Source organism: Triturus cristatus, chromosome 9, assembly GCF_964204655.1.
Source record: "Triturus cristatus chromosome 9, aTriCri1.1, whole genome shotgun sequence".
Taxonomy (NCBI): domain Eukaryota; kingdom Metazoa; phylum Chordata; class Amphibia; order Caudata; family Salamandridae; genus Triturus; species Triturus cristatus.
Genome location: NC_140592.1, coordinates 946,254,568 through 946,276,861, shown reverse-complemented (window position 1 = coordinate 946,276,861; position 22,294 = coordinate 946,254,568). Strand labels below are relative to the sequence as shown.

Below are 22,294 nucleotides of genomic sequence, written 5' to 3'. Positions count from 1 at the left end.
GTGTACCCAGGAATGTCCCATTCAGGTCCACCCATTGCTGGTGATGGACAATATAGGCTGTTGATTTTTCCAGTATGCGTGTTGGTGGTGCAGTATGGGTCCTCTTAGCTGACCTTGTGGATTTTCTCTTAGTTTCTTCTATTTTTTCTCTCCAAATAATCTTTCCTTGCAGACATTCTTGTTTGTTCTGGCCCTCCACTCATTCTCATTGTGAACTCTTGTTTAGGTGTTTTCCTCATGAGCCTTTGTTTTGGTGTTCTCATCATGAACAGTTGAATAGCTGTTCTCTTCATGAAATCTTGTTTTGATGTTCTCCTTGTGAACTCTTGTTTTGATGTTCTCCTCGTGAACTCTTGTTTAGATGTTCTACTCATGGACTCTTGTCCAACTGTTCTTCCATGGAACCCTTTGCCAGGTGTTTTGATCATGAACCTCTTCCTAGATGTTTTCCTGATGAGCCCTTGCCTAGGTGTTCTAATCGCGCACCTAATCATGCATCATTGCCTAATGGTTCTCATCACGAACTTTAGCCCATGTGTGCAGCTCACTGAACAATGACACCAGTAATTAAGCCATGCAGGAGGCTTGATTTATTTATTGTGAAAAGCAAAACGTATGTTAAGATGAGTGGGCCTTTAAGGATAAACAGTTATTATATTGTTAAAGCCTGTAGACGGGCATGTTTCACAGGATCGCCTGGATTACAGTAAATTGGCAACAGTTTTGGTTACTTTCTCTGACAAACCCCGGGGTAAAGGTTGTGCAGTCTGGGAATTTTAGTTAGGCCCTCATAGGAGGTTGCCTTGGGAAAAGCTTATACTCAGTGCATTAAGCCTAAACTAGGATGATGACAGGTTAATGATGCTAACTTTAGGCATGATTGGCCCATTGGAAAACGTTATGATAGGTGCCATAGGTCTGATCTGTTTATTATGAAAACATTTACAACAAAGGCAGTAGTGCTGACTAATTTGTAATGAAGAACACACTTGTTTTTATATTTGTATTTTTTTTGTAGTATTTAGCTACTATGTGTTTAATAGTTTTTAGATCCTGTATGGTGACCGTAGCTATCTGCCAGACTCTTGTAAAAAATAATAGTAATGATAAATACATATACACATACTACGAAGAAAGGCTTTGTGTCTGCCCTCTTTCTACTTTTTGTCCGTTTCATTGTCATTCACCAGCTGCTTCCTCGCATGACAACATTTACTTGGGCCAATGTTTCAGTCCATTGCTCTATTGGAAATAATTGCATTAAGACTAATCACGTGCAAATCAACTGAAACTTTTTATGTTCTTAAAGTTATTCTGTTTTAGCCAACATGTTTTGTCAAGCGGCCTAATCTTATGCCTTGATAGGGCTAGAAGAGATTCGAACAACTGTACAATCAATCTTATCCATACGTTAGGGGTACTATCAACTAACGATATTCTGATAATCAAAGCACAGGAATATTGCATAGTCTCTAAAGTCTCCAAAACTAGTGCTCCACAAACCAAAGTACATAATAATTACACTGTTTTGATATCAATATTCTTTCCTTTAAGTAGTATGGGCTACTTGCCTAACAAATATGAGAGTCATACTTTTATAAATCTCTTCTAGTCCTGATGAAGTTCTAGGGAACCCTATAACTTCATGTTTGATGAAATGCGCTTTAGCTAGAACAGGATAATTCAGAGAACTCTGGAATACAGAAGACCTGATTTTGATGGACTAAGAAGAACATTTTGTGTCTCATTTGGTGTGCTTGCACTAATAATGTATATGTATTGGCTTACTTCCCGACATAGAAAACATGGGTTTGGTTCCTCCTTGGTGAGCACCCTGTAATGAACTAACAAAAAGTGACTTTCATGAATAATTACTGAATTAGTACAAGGCATGCACCGCTCTGGTCCCCCCCCCCCAACTGTTTTTCAAATTTAAATGTGCTTTAGTGCCAGTGTTGTTGGGCTAGTCCTTTCACTTTCCATTTTAATGGGTCCCCTTTTGTTTCATTCCTTCTCTTTTTTATTTTATATATATATATAAAGCTCCTTTCAGCCTCCCCGTTGTGGCTATCATTCTGCTTGCTTGCCGTGTATTTCGTCTCCAGATTACCGCATCCTGCACGTGCTGTGTGACTAACCAGGCATGCTATCTTGGAATGGCAGTCAAGTATCATTGTGTTATAGTTTCAAGGTGGCTGCCATGTTTAGAAGCAAACTTTTTGGATATCTTGGTTTAGTAAAGAACAGTGGTACACTAAGAGCTATTCCATTCCAACATGGCCCGCCAGGGCGATAGTTACTGACTGGGCTGCGAACTTCGACCAGTATTGTGCATAGTGTATCATTGTTTAAACATTCCAAGATTACCAACATTTTGTGTCTAAATGTGAAGACCATGTTGATACTTTAAAACAAGTTTACAATACTCTTCCAAGATAGCCATCCACTGCTTTATTTAATTTGTTAATATTTTGTTATTGCTAGCACATGCTAGCAGTAAGTGGCTGCATTATTTTCTTTTTTCTACTTCTAATATTTTAATTTGTTGAGTTTGTGTGTTTTATTTTGGATGGGTGAGTAGGTGAATGGAAGAATGAGTCAGTGGGTGGATGAACGGATGCCCGAGTACAAGGACTTGTAATGCATAGTGCATGTGTGATGAGTTATTGAGTGTCAAAAGTCACCCGAGACAGGCGCTTTCAGTTATAAGAGAGACTATTGCCATTTTCTGTTTCTGTTTGACAAATTATGCACTGAAGTACCTGCTGGAAGCATGAGAGAACTTTTATAAACTGTGAAAACGTGCAGATTGTAAAATATCAGACTTCAAAGCATACCGTCAAAAGAAACTTTTTCTTTATTACATCAGTCTAATAGATTATAATTTATTTAGTTATTTACTCTTTTCTCCACTCACCCGTTCACATTCTGTCGGAACCTAACTGAATGTCGATCATACTGCGCCACTCCCTAATCTTGCATTTTCAGATTGTGGACTGCTGCCACCCTGCCAGCAGCTGTCATATTTACCGACCCTGAACACCGCAGTCAGCTGTCTCATTGGACTTCCATTCATGCATACACAGCTGTCACACTAGGCTGCCCCCGCACCAGAGGCAGCTGTCTCATTTTCTAGCCGACTCTGCAGGGGTTGTTACATGCTGATTATAGGTGTCCAAAAAAGGGCAAAGAATCCACCTGAATTATTGCTAAGTAGTATAAAAAAAAAATTCAAGCAGTCTGTAATAAATGCATGCAAGACAAAAAAAACGCTTCCTAGTGAAGCATGTTGTACCCACCAATTTATCACAAATACACTTGTGCCCTTTCTGAGGTCTTTAACTGCTATAAACAAGAAAGAGTACCATTCTGCAGCTCATGGTACTCCATGTACCGACCTCGGAAGGAAGGAAAGCTGAGTTGGCCTTGCAGGAATTCAAACTTGTAACTTGGGGATCACAGATGTCGGCAGCAAGTTAAACTCACGGGCCATCTTGAAAGCGTGATTTTGCATATGGATTCCACGTATCGTTGTAAACATCCCTCTTCAAATCCCGAATCCCCATGCACCATCAGTAGATGTAGATCATCTGTATTACTCCGAATACAGAGGCACTACTTCTCACGTTTCCATTGTAACATGTCCTGTTCAGTTATGACGCCCATGTCTATGTTATTTGTAATGCAAAGCAGTAGTGTATCTCAGGCGCCTGTATCCCCCCCCTGGTGCATGGAAGCAGACCATATTATTATAGGTCTCAACTAAGACAGCGCATGTGCTATCGCTAGTGAGACGTTTTGTTAGGTTACAGTGAGCTTAGAGGCCTTCCATTGCTTACCATTGGTTGACTTCATTGTCACTTTCATTTGCTTGCTTCTCATACGTTAGCACATGTGGGCTTTCCTTCCAGATCTTGTTTGTCCCACCCCTGGAGCAGGGACGCATCGCATGTGTACTTTCCCTGCTCCTTTTTCAGACACTACTTGTTGCTTTTTGTTTAAGCACTCAACTTGCATGCATGTGTTTTCCAGGTCCAGCAGTTTCCCCGTGTTCTCTTTACCCCTCCGCAGCACTCGTGTTAATCTTACCCTTGCCATGTGTTTCTCCTCACCCACGTGTGCTTCTCGCCATGTACTGCTTTTTCGCTTGTGTGTTCTCCCATGTACCCAAGTTCCACATTGCGCTCTCTCATTTATTTGCTCCCAGATCCACTCGTGCCCTCCATGTTCCTGTTCCTCCCCAGCCCCCCAAGTTCCAAATTGCATGCTCTCCCACGTTTGCTACTTGACCCAACCAGTCCTCAGTGTTCCTGCTACCCCACTTGTGTCTGAATACCTCCTCAATCGTGATTCATTCACCCAAAGTGTGTTGGTGGTCTCAGCAAGTGAGTGACGGAACAGTACAGCTCAATTGAGGGGCACACCATATACAAATCTCAAGCATTTGTACTAAAACGGTCTTCTCTGGTTAAAAAAAAAAATACATCAACTAAATAAATGATAACAGAAATCAACACGCTGCCAAAGAAGCTGCATCAATTTACATCAAACTCTCCACGCTAACACATTGAGTGGCCTTTTAATGCCGATGAGATCTGCAGAAACACCCTAGATCTCTTAACTTTCAACCAGAGATTTCAGTTGCTAACAGCAGCCGAAATCTCTTAGATGAACATTGGCCCAAAATTAGGAATTACCAGGGGAATTGTATCTGGAGTTATGAATTCCCCGGTAATTCCATATTTCTTAGTAAACCCTCAGGGTCCAATTTTTAATGGGCCGTATTTTCCCCACCCACGGAGTTGCACGTATCTCTGGTATTGGTAACTCTGGTGGTTGGGAAAATCTAGCCCATTTACCGGGTCACTCATAATGAGTGTTAGCGTTAGTGCATTATATTCAGTGACAATACCTTAGTGTAAGTCCATTTATATATGCTGCATCTTTTTAACTCAAATATAAGAGTCGATAGTTTGTTTTAATTTTTAGAAACGCTTTTTAATATCTTCTCTGCTGACAAATTGTTATTTTGACACTGAATGTTTTGAGCATCAAAGAGCAGATCTGTGGGTTATGAAGTTACATTGAATATGGGCTGGATCTCTGAAATTTAAAATTTATTGTTGGATCAAAGAAGTGAAAAATGAAATCAGTCTGTGAAAAAACCAATTCTTGGAGTGAGCTGGATGTAAACACATTCATCTGTCGAGTGACTGAAAGAGTCTCTTTGGTTGTGGATTTTTAGTTGATTGAACTGTGTTGATAAGTGTTCAGGACCTTTAAGAAACAAGTACTGCCTCACTTGCTTCAAGAAATTATACCTGTCTGGCTCTTTTCTGGTGCTTTTGTAAAAGCCCATATCTTGTTAAATAGCAAAGGTCCTAAATAGATTCATCTGGAAAAATGCCTTTCCTGTCTTAATATTGATCCTATGGAAATATATGAATCCTCTGTCAATGACTTATAACTCCCCCCCCCCCCGCCCCCCCTCCCCAAGTTCTCATGCCTCATAGCATCACTTCTCACTGCTAGGCAAACTGCTACCTATTTATCCCAACCCTACGCTGCGACTAATGGTAACTGAATTATTTCCCCTAAAAGGGTCAGCTAATTTCCCTACAATCTGGGCATTGTTACTCTATTGGGCATCAGTAACAAATAGATATTTTAAAGGAATATAATGGGTTCCATGAACTGGTGGTTGTGGCCTAAAATGACAGGATCTTTTAATTCAAAACAAAAAGTACTTCTATCCTTTCAAAAATCCAATGCTTAAACTTTTGAAAAGATCACTGAAATTTGTCTGAAAAGGAAATAATTTGCATGCGAATATTGGGTGTTTAAATATAGTTGGCTTGGGCTAGAAGCAGCTATTGATTGGTGTCCCAGATTTAAACAGTCTATCCAGGAAAACCCTCAATTTATCGCTAGGCCAGCCTACATCTGTGCTTGCGGAACCATCCAGATCTGTGGAGCCATGAGCGGATTCTGAACACGCAGTTTTTGTTTTTTTGTCCTCTGCAGATTGAAACCTTGCACTCGCAGATTGAAAAAGAGAAGCAGAGCAGCCAAGACCTGGAGAGTCTGAGCGAGGAACTTTTGAAAGAAAAGGAGCAGCTGAAAGGAGTCCTGGACAGGGTCAAAGCCGACAAGGACAGACAGGTGCTTGGTCTTTTACAGCAGTAGTCCATGCTCGATAAATAATTTATAGCATAACCTCTTGTCATGTTGATTTTTAAGCGCATTAGAACCTTTCCCTTGGCTTTGGGTGGGTTTTATCGTACTTTGGTGGGAGATGCTTGCATTTTGAATTGGTCTCAATGTAACCCTGTTCATCCTCATTTATTTCAAGGCGGGGCTTCTTCTAGGGTCCCTCATTTTGGGCCAATGTTCATGCAGAGATTTTGGCATCCCCTAGCAGAGAGCTAGTGCTACATTCGCACCAGTTTGATCCTAATGGGGTGTTCCCTCATTTGCATGAGGGCATGGACCCTTGAAAATGAGGGAAACACTGCCCGCACCGTAAAATGTGAGCACAAAAGCAAAGAAGCCGTCAGGAGGTGCACTGATTGAGCACCACAAACAGGTGACGCACAGTTAATGTGCCTCCTCAAAAGGGATCCCATGGACGCGCAAGAGATTCCCCTCCAAGTGCATGTGGTCACTCACTGCACCAATTTGCAGGGGATCTCTATGCCCCTTTCAAAAGCAGGCTAGTTGCTGCCTGCACTGTGAAAGACTGATTGGCTGCTTCAACCAACCGTCCACCTTTCACCAATGTACTTCCCCCACAGGTTTGCGGCTGCCCCAGAGCACTACATTCTCTGTAACAGGGCGCAGTGACCAGGTCTGCACTCCGTATATATGTGTAATAAGAGCTCTAGTTCAACAAAAAAGCCCCAGGTACATTCAGAGGTGGAACACCATCGACTAGAAGTACAGTTTAGGACAGGACAATCTTGTTTGTTTAAGTTTTTTAAAAATATATTTGATCTTTCACGCTTATTTTTGTTCCTTTGTGTTTTTCCATTTTCGTATTTATCTGCTTTACCTGTTAAAAGACCACTTTGGCCCGCATTCGGCTACTGCAGTAGGATTAACTGCTACTGTGATGCAAGTAGACAGTCTAATATTAGTTGGTTACTTATGTGCAAATTTTTAAGGCAATTTGTGTATTTGTGACGATGGGTGGATTAGGATTTTTATGTGGGTAAAGGTGTGGTGTCTGAGACCCCAGTCATCGGCAAGCATTGGGATAAACAACGGCATCTATTGTTAAACATTTCTGCAACACACCATGCTTATGCCCAGCTACCAATTCAGTGCAACATGATTCCACTAATTCGCCAATGCTCACCTACAATGCTAAATGCCTCCTTCCACATAAGTCAAGCAAAAAAACACAACTATCAGCTATGCAGTTTGAAAAGGCATACAAAAACCCAGTGTCCACCTGAGTGCTTCAGAGCCTCATTGGTCTTATAAAGCGCTACGTAAATTCTACAACACAATATGTATGAAATATTTAGGTAAAAGGTGTTAGAAAATGGACTTTGTTTACTAATCTTGGTGTGGTTTCAGTTAGTTGGGTGGACCCTATAATGAAAACTTTTAAGCATGACTTATCCGCACCATGCCACATGGGGGTATCTGTCAGATGTTTTGGTACAGTGAGTGATTTTAGTCAGCTCTTTTTATTTTAAATAGTGTAGTCTTTATTTTACACAATCGCTTACTTAAAATTTTTTGAACTTTTTGTGCTTGGTCTTATTTCAATTACATTTCATGCCAGCACTATGCATCTTTGTTCAGGTTGAAGGTGTTTAAGCGACTAAAACTCATATGTTGAACTAAAGCAATAGAATTGCGATAATACAGGTATTTATAGAAAGTCTACATCAAATTATTCTGCTGCTCACAATTTATGCAGTGTACTGCAATATTTTTTGTGTAATGAAGATTACAAAAATGCATTAAATATTAATTTTGTCAAATTTGTCATTACCTTCTTTTAATTTTCTCAATTTATGGTAGATAACCGAGCTCAAACAAGAGAACAACCACCTCAACCAAGCAATTGTTTCTCTGCGGGAGAGAGCCCAGGTGGGCACCGAAGCCCGAGTGAAGGACATTGAAGAGGAAAACAAGCTACTTCATGAAACCGTCACGGAGACCAGCAGTAAGCTGAATAAGCTTGAATACGAGAAGAAGCAGCTGCAGAAGGACTTTGAGCGGGTAAATGAGAAAGTGGAGAGAGTGACGGAGATGGAGAAAGAGTTACATCGCCTGGAAAGGCAGAATGATAAACTCACCAAAACAATTGCCTCCATGAAGATTGTGACTGAGAGGGTTGAGATTCTTGAACAAGAGAACGGAAACCTGGATGTGGAGAATAGAAAGCTTAGGAAGTCCCTAGACACCTTGCAGAATGTTTCTATCAAGTTGGAAGTGCTTGAAAATGACAACAAGCAGTTGGACGAAGAGAACCTTGAGCTCCGGAGACTTGTGGAGACCATGAGGTTCACTAGTGCAAAGATGGCTCACATTGAGTCGGAGAATAGCAAACTGGAAAAAGAGAAGGAGGAACTGTTAAGGAACATGGATGTATTGAAGGCGTTGGGAAAGAAGTCAGAGCGTCTTGAGTTGAGCTACCAGGGTTTAAATGCAGAGAATCAGAGACTTCAGCAGATCCTGGAAAACAGCAGCAAGAAGATACAGCAGCTTGAGCTAGACCTGCAGGAAACAGAAAAAGAGAACCATGAACTGCAGAGGAACCTTGAAGAGCTAAAGATCTCTAGAAAAAGAATGGAGCAACTGGAGAAGGACAACAAGGAACTCGAACATGATGTATCCCAGTTGGAGAAAGATAAGAAAATGCTGGATAAGGAAACAAAGAGACTATGGCAGCAGGTGGAAATGAAAGATGCTATTATGGACGATAACACTGTGAAAATTGCTGCCTTAGAGAAAGAAAATCGAACACTAGAGAAAGAGATTACCAGGTTCAGAGAGTCGGCCAGTAAGATGAAGGAACTTGAAAAGGACAACAAAGACCTGATAAAGCAAGTTACAATTGATAAAAGAACACTAGCTACGTTGCGTGAGGTAGGAAAAGTGGATTTGTCCCTCTCTTAATTTCACTGTCCCACTTGTCCATTCTAATGCACTGTTCGTAAGGGGCTTCAAGTAATATTTAATGCACGACAAGTTCATATATGGAATGTGTTGCCATTGCTGTATTGCTTTTTCATTGTTTTGTACTTTATTGATGATCATGTTATAGGATTATTACTGCTTTTGTTAGAGTTTTTACCAATTAGTGGTCTCATTGAGCACTAGTTCATGGATGATAGACATACAACTAGTAGTAAACCTCAGTCTCTTAGCTTGGGCTTAATATGGACACCGGATAGTGGAAGTGTTGTAGTCTCAAGTGAAGTTTTGTTTGCATCCACAGCGTTTTGTCTCAAGTAGAGTCCCATGTAATGAATGAGAGATTATGGTTTTATAGGTTAACTAATTTCGGCAAGTGCACAGTATATTTCCTGGTAGCGAATTCCACTAATATGGGGAGGTGACTAAATGATCTGCTAGAGTTGCTTTAGTTTTTGAATTGCAAATAGCTAGGTTTGTTTGTTTTTGCAGAGGGAAATCTGCTTTCATGCTTTTTGACTGCTAGCTTCATCTCCATGATGGGAAGACCCCAATGTCTTATGCTGCCTGTGAAACCAGTGTCCTAAATGGCAATGTGATGGTAGTCGTATAAATATAGGGATTACATGGGCATAGTTGTCATAAAGTGCTTGGGGAGTGGCAAGAATGTTTCCTAATATTGTAAGTGAGCCATGAAACTAAGTTTAGACTCCAAAACAGCTGGTAGAGATTTTTGGCTCTGAAATGATTTGGGATGTGCTTGATAGCTGGGTGTGCTAGGAGAAGACACTGTACTGGAATAGTGTTTTGGTGGGGTTATTTAAAATTTGTATTTATGAAGTCTGCACGATTGCTTGTATTATTACGTTATCAGTGTTTTAAATGGGCAGGAACTGTCCGGTACTGAGTACCTGCACTACTTAAATTTGAAAGAGAGAACACTTGCTTATCTCAGCTCTGCAGGAATGTATTTAATAGGAGAGTACCAGCACTTCTCAGTAGCAAACCGGTACTCTAAATAGTGAGTACCCGCATTTTTATATTTCTATATAATGCACTATACGTTAAACGTACAGACTTTGGACACAGTTTTTATTTGCTATTTTTACCTACATTGGTGGGAAACCTCTTTTGCGTGGGATTCTCAATCATTTCGACTCGGGGGAAGCACATCATTAGAGGCATTGTTCAAAGTACAGGGTTTAGTGGTCTAGGCCTAAAGCTACCGTCTAGTTCATGTAGCGGCATCTGTCTGAATTTAATAAAAACTTGTAGCCTCTCACTTATTCAAGTAGGGAGGAGGAGTGCAGAAGCTGGCTGGGGAATGGAGAGGTAGCAACTGGAAAATACAGATCATAATAAGTTACGTTTAGAATGAATGTCAAGTAGAGAGAAATAAAGTGATGACTTTTTATGAATTCAAATGTGTGTATACTTACCCGTTTACGCTTACCTGTTGAAGTATGTTAGTGAAAGCCATTGAGTTTTCTTTGCCCAGAGTTCTTGTTAGATAGTAACTACTTTATTGTATCTGCTTTGACAACCTAGGTCTCGTGCAGCTGCAAGTTGCCCACTTCTAGTCTCCCTGTAGCATTCAGCTCCCTAAAGCACAAAAGAGCCCAGAGGCAATTGCATGTTTCTAGTGTGTTATATAATTGACCGGTCCATATCGTTTTTAATGGACAAACTGGAAAGTAAGCTTTTTGTTGGTTATGTTATTTCAGGTCTCACTCAAGGCCAAGACCTCATTCATGATAACTGTGTAAATTGAGCATTGAAACAACCAATGATATTAATCAGTTTTTAAGTAAGTTCTTTCTGCTTATGTAGTTTTAAAATGCTTAGGCAAATGTAGGGTTGCTGTAAGATTCTGTTGTAAGTCATATGGTTAGCACACACTGCAAACAGAATTTTCTCCAAGTATCTAGATCAGACTACAACAAGACTTCAAACTTTATTCTGGGAATCCTAATTCGAGCGCCAACAGACGACTGCACCTGAAGCAGGATTGCACAACTGAAATCCCCCCACACCACCTTCACACAAAAACCCCAGAGAAATGTGAAGGATGAAAACTACTTGGGCTGAAGTAAAACGTGTGGTGGTCGGTGCACAAATGTTCTATTCAATGTGTTACGCTTTATTTGTAGCAGGAAAAGTTGGAATAGGAAGCTAAGACTGCACATGGTAGTTACCCGAACCCCCTGGTTATTTTTTTGGCCTGACATGGAAAAGAGAACTCTCCTCTTGACTTGACTTCAGTATGAGTGGTACAAGAAAGAGAGCTGTGTAGATGTGAAGGATATTCCATAGTGCTGTCTAGCATAATTCTTGTCATTATTCTAGCCACTATATTGCTCAGATTAACTACACGTAGAATTTGGTAGGAGGGTCTGTTGGTTGTAACTTGATTTGACCTGGTCAGTAATGTCTTGTTCTTGCAGGACCTAGTCTTGGAGAAGCTGAAGAGCCAGCAGCAGGCCAGCGAACTTGACAAACTGAGCCAGGAGCTGGAGAAGATTGGACTGAATAAAGAGCTCATGCTTCAAGATGAGAACAGCAATGCTGAAAAGTGAGTAAAGGACGCTACAAGATCATGATTCAGATTATACAAAGTCTTCAAGACAGCAGGATTTCTCATTAGGCTAGTGCTGCAAAAAGGTTTCCAGGCCTGGAACAGGGTTAGTTCCTTATCAGACAATCTTTGCTGTGGCCGAGCATTAGCTTTATGCATCAGCTATGCATCTGGTGCAGAAGACTGGAGTACTTATGAGGTTTGGGCTGGTGACTTAACTGTTAAGGAAGCAGTTGCATACTGTTACTTCCATGAAGATACTGTTGTATCATTTGGGGTTTCCTGTACTTCTGCTATTGATTCAGTTGTTCTACCCTTCATTTTGTCTCTTCTCAATTCTATCTTAATTCTTGGTGTTGATTTACCACAAGTCTGATTTAAGTGGGTTAGCTGGTCTTGCTTGCATTCTTTGCTATAGTAAAGCCGCTCTAAAGCAAAAGTACTTATGATGTCATACTTTAAAATGAACTGCAGTATACAAAGGATTTACTGATGGGCAACGTCATTGCAGGTGTTTATGAGAATAAACTATACAATATTAACACGTGTCTTTGTTTTTCAGGAAGTTCAAAATTCTAGAAAGCAAATTTGAATCGACCCTCAAAACAACACTAACCATTAAAGAAGAAAAGATCACTGCACTAGAGTCTCAAGTACAAGAATCTCATAATCTGAACCAGCAGCTACAGAATGAGCTGAATATGGTAAAAATTATAGTGGAGCTGCGCCTTCATTTGCATGTGATTTGCATGTGATTGGGTTAAGTGCAGGGATTAATTTGTTCTGGTGGTTACAGGTAGTGGGAGCAACATTCATTTTTCTGAACTGCCACTTAATTTTCTTCATAAGATTCTGACCTGGTGCAAGTGAAAAAAGGCCAAAGAAGGGAGGCAGAAGCTAAACGTACAAAAATAGAGACAAGGGAAGTGTAGAGAACTGGAAAAAAGCTTGAAACTAGGTAGCTTTGGTATTTGGCAACCCCAGCATTCAGCAGTGCAAGCCATGAGCTCTTTAGAAAATTATTGGGTTCCTGCACTTAAATCTTTTTTTTTTTTTTTTTTTAACTGTTTAGGCACTGCTTAATTGAAAATCTGCAAGTTGAGTTTGTTCATGAAAAGAACCCAAAATGGTGTTAGTTTGTGTAAAGCCTGCATTTGTTGTTCTGGTTAGAGATAAGTTGTCTTGAGGTCCTAACTACCAACAAAAAACGTTAAGTGCTGCGCCATTTTCTGCTCATTCATTTTGCTGATTTGAAGCAGTACTCCTCACTGGGGACAGTCTTTGCTTATTTAAAAGTAGAGGTGGTGATTGATGGCTTCCCTCTGCTGACTTCATTTTTCTCACAGTTTCTGTCTTCATTGTTGGCTCTTTCGTTCTTTGTTGAAGTCACTTAGGTTGTGATTGGTAAAGTACTACACACCATCTTTTAAAAAAAATCTGTTGCTGTTCTTTTCTGTACCTATTTAACTTTAATCTTAGCAAGTAGTAGTTCACTTTGGTGGCCATCTTCCTTTAGTATTATACCCAAATTACCGTTTTAAAATACATATTAGACATACGAGTACCCTGTTCAGTAAGTGAGTGGCTTTCTCCAGTGGTAAATCGTAGTTTTGTAGTCTTTTGAGTGGAATGGTGCCTTGGGGATTATGTCTGAGTATTGTGGAAAGGAATATTGTATGTGTAGACCTTGATAGACAGTTTAAGCCCTTAAAGGTAACATAGAGCCATACGCTGGGCAGAAGTAATTCCGACACTTCTAGTATTTGACCAGAATATAGGAGGGTTTACAGAGAGGATGGGACGCAGGAGATTATGGTGGTGGTTTCTTGTTGCTGCTGCATTGGTGGGATAGTAGACCCTTCAGACATTTATAGAGCAGAGGTATAGCAAAGAGGAAGGAATAGGAGGGATGAATGGTGGCTTTAAGGGAAAAAATCCTAATGTACGCTAGAAAGGTACCCATTTTCAGGTGAATTATCGTTTGACTAATGCTTCTCCTTTCAGGTTAAAAAGGAGTTTAGAGCAAAAACAAAAAACTGCAACCAAGAGGATGAGAATTATTTACAGAACTCATTCAAGCATCCTACGGAGAAGCTTCAGTGTAACCGGCATAACCAAGAGAAACTGGAGACTGAGCACAGGGAAGCATCCTTGGATCTACTGAAGGTGAAAGACAGGGCTATAGATTTGGAAAGAAATGTAAGTTTACGGTGTCAAAACTGTGTGCGTGTTTATGTATTTCTTAACATGTACATAATTGTATAGATTATACCAGACAGCAAGACATGGGATATATTTTTCATTCTCACTCGTCACGCTTGAGCATAGAACCAGGCTTCTCAAGAGCCGCCTCCTGTGAATTATGGATCTTGCCCCCAGTTGTAACCAGTACGAGTCTCAGGCCAAAGAATAATATTTTAAGCCATATTTTTTAGTGTGGCCCTTTGTAGTAAATTGTAAGGGAACTTTACTGTAGCTTGTTAGTTGATTTCTATAAAATGGTGTTAATGCTTGTGCTTTAAACAGTAAGGGTATATTACACTGTTGTATTAGGACAATGCTAATTTCCCTTAATACATAGAAGTATTTGCTAAATGCATCACCGCAGTGTTATCGGGGTAATGATATTTGAGTATATTATTAGGCAAGGGTATGTCTACTCCAGTTGCGTAAACACGTACTGTAGCTCACATGTTTAAGTGTTGAAAGGTCTTTTATGTCCCATCAACATTTTTATGCTTTTGCCAGAATGTAACACACATGAATTAAATAGTTATACTCATTGCTCTGTGCCAGTCTATTCAACATACCAATTATTGTTATGATTGGTTTAGAGGTTCCAGATACATTAGTTAGTGGCCAAAATGAGTTTTCCAACACCTCTTATGCAATGATCATTCACTTTCAGCACAAACAGATGCCTGCTTAATTTCTACTGAATGCCGCAGACATAAATCTGAAAAGTGTACGCTATCTTTTTTCCAAATGTAGCTAATGGTTTTAACCTCTTATACGCACAAAGCCACAGCATGGCTGTTTGTCCACACATGCAATAGTGTATTACATCTAGAAAAACAATGACTAGTGCAGACTGTTTAAAACGGCTAATTTGAATTGTATAAGCACATTATAGTATTCAAACCAAAAATAGGTTTTGCAGCGAATTTGCCTTTCAGAGTAGCACATTTCAGTAGGAGCATACAATGTCTCCAAGTGCACTGAAGATAGGAGCAGGGCTATTGCCCAGTCTGTTTTTCTTATAAATTGATGCAGCCAACTTTGCTGTAACCTGTGTGGGACTGCAAGTGTAATCTGAGTTAAGTACAGTCAACTTGGTTTTACATGATTTATTCAGGTGTTTTGTGTATGTTATATAAGTGACAGGAAACATCATTGGAGGAAGTAGGGGAGATTGCAAACCAAAAGAACCGAATAGAGTGGGAAAAGAGCAATCGAACATCTTTCCGTTACCTAGCATTCCGTGATAAAAGCATACAACTGAATATGTATAAAGCAAAAATAATTTTACAAGTACTACTCAGTCACACTTTTACACTATCATGTGAAATACACTTAAAAATCTGTCACTTGTTAAAAAAATAGCACTGTTAATACACTGCCCTTATTCTGCAATAATGAAAAAAGACATTTCAAAGCTCTGCTCTCGTGTCTTAATCACAGCCTGCCTCATTTCTCTAGTCACTGTATTTGTAATCTTTTCATAATTACTCATTAGTCGATCTCCTGTGTCCACAGAAGCATCAGTTAGCTAACATCATGTAATGGCCTCTCAGAAGCTTTCTTGTGGATGCAAATGTTGCACTAGAAACAGTAAAGTGTGCACAGAGAAAGCAAAGAAACTCTCATTGTTCTCCCTGATTCATACGGCGTGAAACATCATGCAGTCACAGGAGAAATGATTAAAAGGAGCAGGACACCCTTGATTATTGAAGGTTTAATTACATACAGCTAGAGAAACTATGAAGGAATGAAGATTAAAGGGGATATAAAATAGAGGTATTTCAGTCCACTTACATTTCTTTTATGTTTTCTTAAAGAATGCTACTCTTCAGGCTGAGAAACAGATGTTCAAGGAGCAGTTGAAGAATTTGGAATGCCAGAATACCTCGCTCAACAGTCAGATCTTGAATCTGCACAAACAGGTCACCTCCCTACAAGAGCACAACACTGCCTTACAGACACAGACAGCCAAACTCCAGGTCAGAACCATGGCAAACAAAGATCATATTTAAATATAACTTATTGGAGTAGCAGGTGCAAATTGACTGCATGGTCACCAGCTGAATGAGATCGTTGTGCGATAGTGTATACCCTCCTCAGCTTGGTCTGCATTTTTTGTTCAACGTGAACCGCACATCTCTGTTGACTCTGAAAAGTATTTATGAATCTTGGTTGTGAGGGTCATTATAGCATAGGAATGCAAAAACTGTTGTATCATCACTTTATCATGTGCATGCTGATTCCTCTTCCACAACCTTGGTGTTGGCATTCTCCTTCTTCCCATATGCCCCTAACAACCTTTTGGATTCTTCATAAACAGAAAGCATGCTGTATCCCAGTGAAGCAGCATCACCCAACACGGACCATGAGTTTTTAGGTGATCGTTTTCAATCTTGAGAAAGAAAGTGTTAGATAAGTAGCTTGTTCTCTTTCATATTCTTATTAACATTCTCTCTAAACGACAATAATTGGTTGTCCCATTACACATTGCTTAGGTAGGACTGAACATCTGAAACCAATTGATCTCCGAAGATGGATTTGAAGCAGATGTTTGACTCTGTTCAAGTAACTGTGGTAGCACATGTGGCTGCCTTCAGAATTGTTAAGGTGATTCTGCATATCTTCTAACACTTAGCACAAAGCTATTGTGCTGCTTGGAGGTGGAATGGCTATTTTCTGTGCATAAAACATTTTGAGTAAACACCACTATGCAAATATTCCCCAAAGATAAATACTGTTAAACCCTTTGAAACATGCTGGCTTGCACACACTTCAAATGAAGGATGGTTGTTGGGAACTATTGACCCAAAAAAGCCTATTGCCACTCACAACAACATCTTCAAGTTGTCATTAGAGATTGCAAATTAAATCACCTCTAAACACTCTGGCTTATGGGTGGTAAGAGAGCTTTGGCCAAGAGCACATAATGTGGTCCATTGAGGACGTCTAGAATTGAGCCCATGTTCCCCGGTTCCACCATCTTCAGCTTAGCCGCAAGATCACATTTTCTCCAGCACTTGGCAGATCTATTGTTCTGGAAATTAAATCTTCTGTAATACTCACAGCTTTCGATATTTAAAGACCTCAATAAAACCAAGTGAATGTTTAGCGGAACGGTTTGAGGTTATCAATTTTCTGTTCTCACTTTTGTCGACTGACTTCTTGTGTAAGAAACAAGGGTGTGTGTTGTTCTGCCATAATGTGGCTGAGTTCCATTTGTATCCCTATATATAGTCTGTTTAGTGGCATTTTATTGTCCACCTTAAGGTATGCAAGGCACAGAATCTCTCTTTTTGTAATTGAATTAGCGTGCACATCCCCAGCATTTCTTTCACAGCTCTTTTTTTGGATAGCCTCTATTTTGAATACTTAAAACATATTCTACTGTTCCTAATCCTCTATCCTGCATTAATTTCTCCCTTAAATAACCACTGACCTGTATTTTTTCCTTTTCACTTCTATACAAATCTCATCATTTAAAATATTTGAGAGTCCCACTGTAAGATTTTGATCCTAGGGGTCCTCCGGACTACCTTAATATAGCAGCCCGTATTTTATGCCTGCCACTTCAACAAAGTGCTGTAATGATGCCTATTAGGTTTTCCTTGATCCTCAGGAAAACAAACACGTCCCATTTGGTTATATTGGCACTGAATAGTAGCAAACAGGAGATGTGCTCTCTCAACTTCACAATGCGGTTGAGACCCAAACTCTTGGATAATTCCACATATATAGGATATGTACGAGAGAAAGAATACTCCTGTGGTGACAGCATAAAAACATAAACTTCAGGTTAAATAGTGCTTTTGCATTGACTCTTGAAACAATCATACTGGGGGGGATAAATGGTCATTCTGTGAAAGAGACTGGCTTTACAAAACAGATGCTGTCCAGTGTGTTGTATCATTTACAATAAGGGCATTGTCCACACCCTTGATGTTGATGTAGACCATTATTTTATTTACCATTAACAGGTCACCAAACTACAAATTGGAAGGCCCTGATTTTAGAAATTTCCTGTACATTTCTACATTGTTTTATTTATGTTTAACTCATTTCCGGTAACATGTCAATTAATCTTTCTTAACATGAGTAAGAACTTGTTTTGAGTTGGTTTGCAACAATATGGCTCATTTATTCATCAATGGTGTACCATGTTTTAGTTATGCAAAAATAAATAAAATACTAGGTTGTTGAAAAGTGTTTCATCCTTAAAGATGAGAAGTGGCATTGTAGTCTTAAGAGAGGAGTTTATTTAGTGGGTAGATAGTAAGAACAGCTCAGCCACCCAATCTCCTTCAAGTCATCAGCAACATTCTAAAGCCAGCCAAGGACTGGCAAACAATTCTAAAACTTACACATGTGATGTAATGAAGAGGCAAAGCAGAAGCACATTACAACATAGGGTTTAAAAAACCTTTCTCCCTATGACTGTGGTGTATGTCTAAACTGGTTAACTTTGATACACCCCAGCTGATCTTGTTTTGCCCTTGGTGGTTTTCCGACAAGAAGACTTTTCAACTTCTATATGTCCAGTGCCACACTCATCAATCACTGTACATAAAGTTTTACTGGATAGTCATCTGCTCTGCTTAGGTATTCAAAAGGGAAATAACCACATTATCTCATTGATGCTCAAAGTGTGGCATATTGGCAATTCTCTCTGGAATTCTGTTTGCCTCAGGATCCATGGCTCGTCCAACAGCACTTTTACTTGCAATAATGGTTCACAGAAATCCATTTTTGGTCTCAGGAACCTGGTAAACCTGAGTGGACCACAGGTATCTCTCAGGTATCAGCTACTGAAGTGGCTACCTGTGTGGAGGCTCCTATCAGGGTTACTGGCATGAAACCTGTGGTTCATGGTCTTTTCCCTTCCGTGATCCACTCCTGACTCCTTTCCAACCGGATTGCAGATGCCAACTAATCTTTCCATCTCAGCACCAGTCCTAACATTTCTGTGATGACATCCCTGGCTCTTCAGCTCTGGCTGGGATTATAGCATTATGACTGTATAAAGCAGCGGTTCATGGTGCAAACACGTTGAGGTGTGCATCTTGGTGTAAGCAAGTCACAGATCGCAAATAACCACCCTAGAAGTGTGCCTACTCTGTCTGCCATAGTTGGTCATTAAAATCACTTCCCCTTGTTCTATTACTGCCAGATTCTTATATGGAATTAGCACTTTTTGCCAATGAGTGGAGCGTTATTTGATATAGCCTAAATGGCAGTTGTGAAATAGAAGAAAAACAGTTACGTTGTTTACCCATAAACAACGTCCCCACAGTGCTCTCCGGAGGGTACAACCCCTTTTATGATGTCTAAGTAATAAAATTCAAGAAGTTTGCAGTCAATTGTATCCTTGTTTTTATTCAATTGAGAACATAGTGTTACGTCACAGTTATGTATTGTCCATAAACATAGAAAACTTCTCCATGCATCATTTTGTGTGGATACATTTGTAGGTTACTTTGTGTGAATTCCCGATGCATTTTGGGACAGTGCCCTACATCAGGGAAATTGTTCTGAAACAATGATCAGAAAAATGCAATGTTCCTTGATTCGAGAGGCGGGTGTGCGCCATAACTATAACTAGAACACCAGTACCAACATGCAAACATTGTGCCAGTGGTGACGTGTCAGATGTTGAAAAAAGATGAGAAATGGTGACTCTGCTTTACTTGTTGATAATAATGGTAAGATAAACGTCATGTGTCTGTGAAATATATTACAAAAAAAGCACGGCTACCATGTCCAACTGAAAGAATTTAAACAGGTTATAAACAGGAAGCTACGGTATATTATGACAAACCGATCGCGATTTACTATCTCAATGTGTCAAAGTAACATGTGCCGAAATGGCCGAATCCTATATATGTCGAAAGAAGTATGAAATACTAAGATGTTAGTTATGTGCATGTAACTTCAAATGTTAGTTTTTTGTTTTTTTTAAACAGAGTTTTATATAACGCGAACTTGACCCGAAGGTATCCGGTATCAGATCGCTGTACACGAGCACCAGTTGCGTTACACGAGGACACATTCATTTTTTTTAGGCACAGGGAGATTAAGTGATTTGCCCAGAATCGCAGAATGTTCAGCGTAATTGCCGAGACTCGAACCCGGTTCCCCAGATTCGAAGTCAACCACCCTAGCCGTTAGGCCAACTCCTCACCCATATTTCTATGCCGTGGTGCAACGTACATTTATCAAGTGACTGAGAAACACAAAAAATTGAGTTATCCACATACCACAAGGAACCCGATGTCGTATCCAACTCTACGTTTAACGATGCACTATATAAGAGACAGCGTTGTATTAAAAAATACAATTTATCTGTGTGAATAGAAAAGGTAAAATTGTCGCTACGTGCCAATTATGTATGACAGCCTGAGCATAAAAAGTACCACACATATACTAAGTCTGGACCCCCATGCAGGCATCTTACCTTAACGAGTGAGACGGATAGAGTCTGTCAGTAGGCTAATGGTAGTTTAAAAACCGCAAGTGTCCCGCTTGTAGAAGGTGGAGCCCGAAAGCGAAAACTGAGTATGCGGAAGTGGTGGGTATGTATAACGGTGGCCATCTTAGAATGCGCATAAAGTTAAAGTTCAAAACAACGTATGAGAAGAAATAGATGGGTGCAAAAAAACTCATAAAAGAACAAAAATGAAAGTAAGATGTAATGAAACGAGTTGTGCGGTCTTGAAAACTGAGAAATTCCTTTGCGAATGAAAGTGACGTTCGCGGCCATATTGGAGTGTACATAGAAAACAGTGAGGTCCGCCTAAAGCTGAATCTGACAACAGTGTGTGTGAATGTCTCAGTCAACATCCATGTTGGGAGTAAAAAAGTGTGAACAAATGCTTTTCACTAACAGCAAGCAAAGATAAGCATGTGAGTACGAAAAGATGTATACATGAGCTACAATAAGCAAATGCCTCAAAAGTGTCGATCACTTGTAAAAAAAACAGGAGGTCTGACATAATAAACATAGTAACCAGTCATGTTCGACAGTATGTTCATAGATAGCAACTGTGATCAACCTGTTCATTCAATCCTTTCGGATTACATGCATCTAGTTTCTTAATCCAAAATAGTTCTCTTTGCAATAACCACTTTTTGTTGTTTCTTCCTTCTACCAATGGTACCACTTCTAACACTAAAAATCTCAATTGGCTGACATTGTGTTTGTTTGTGTTGAAATGCATGGCAACTGGTGATTTCTCTTGGTGGTTTCTTATATTGCTTTTATGTTCAGTTAATCGAACCTTGATTTTTTGTTCAGTTTTTCCCACGTAGATGAGTCCACATGGGCATTTCAGTAGATATACAAAGTTTTTTGAATCACAGGTAGCTGTGGTATATAGTTTAATAGGTGCTCCTTTGGTTGGATGTGTCATACTGTTACCTTTAATTATATTGTTGCAATTCCCACAGTTAAAACACGCGGTAGTTCCTTTGTGGATCTTGATATTGGATTGAGATGGTTTGTTCAAACAATCCTTAAGATTTCTTGTGCGTTGATAGGAAAAAAATGGAGGATGTTTTAAAAATTCCCTTAAAATCTGTCTCATTTTGAATCATGGGCCATTATTCTAACAAGATCTTCTTGATTTGATAACTCCTTGTGGAGTATTTCGATCCAAAAACAGATCTGTTTGCGTTTTTTTCCGATTTTGTGAGTGATCAACAGTTGGTCTCTTCCTGTTGTTCCAACCCTTTGGGCTGCTTTCTCGATTACATTCATGGGATATTTCCTCGCTGTCAATTTGTTTATTATCGTCTTTGTGTTAGCTTCGTAGTACTCAACCTTGGATAAAATCTTCTTGACCCTTAACAGCTGCGAGTAGGTCAAATGTTTTTGGAGGGCAATTTGATGACAACTGTTGAAATGGAGTGAATTATTCCTGTCAGTGATTTTCGTGAAGACATCAATTTCTAGTTTTTTCCCTTGTCTTGTAATGGATACATCCAAAAATGTGATCATTTCAGTACGCATGGTTTTGTGAATTTGATGTGTTGTTCAATGGTTTTTCGTTGGTCAAAGGCCGTCAATAGTTCCGATGTTTGTCCTTTCTATATAAGAAATATATCGTCAATATACCTCCAGTACACGAACAAATTGCAACACCAATTTGGTTTCGAAAAGATGTTGTTGATTTCGATGAGATGTTGTTGATTTCGAACCAGTGCATAAAGAGGTTTGCATAACAGGGTGCTGCGCAATTGCCCATCGATGTACCTGACAGTTGCAGGTAGTATTCATCTTTCCAGCTAAAATAGCTGTGAAAAAGTGAAAATTAAGTAAATCCATCAAAAAAA

General features: G+C 39.7%; 1 protein-coding gene across 7 annotated transcripts in view; it reads left to right on the top strand.

Annotated features, from left to right (window-relative positions):
• The window catches only part of CCDC88C (coiled-coil and HOOK domain protein 88C), a 460,272-nt gene that overhangs the window by 296,415 nt on the left and 141,563 nt on the right, over positions 1-22,294 (top strand). For 4 of the 7 annotated variants that reach the window (XM_085626541.1, XM_085626542.1, XM_085626544.1 and 1 more), the window contains exons 14-19: positions 6,025-6,162; positions 8,035-9,105; positions 11,598-11,725; positions 12,291-12,432; positions 13,733-13,927; positions 15,787-15,948. In XM_085626541.1, the coding sequence (XP_085482667.1) occupies positions 6,025-6,162; positions 8,035-9,105; positions 11,598-11,725; positions 12,291-12,432; positions 13,733-13,927; positions 15,787-15,948 (1,836 nt within the window). The remainder of the gene's footprint in view (positions 1-6,024; positions 6,163-8,034; positions 9,106-11,597; positions 11,726-12,290; positions 12,433-13,732; positions 13,928-15,786; positions 15,949-22,294) is intronic. The other 3 variants (XM_085626546.1, XM_085626543.1, XM_085626545.1) reach the window with 1 other exon arrangement.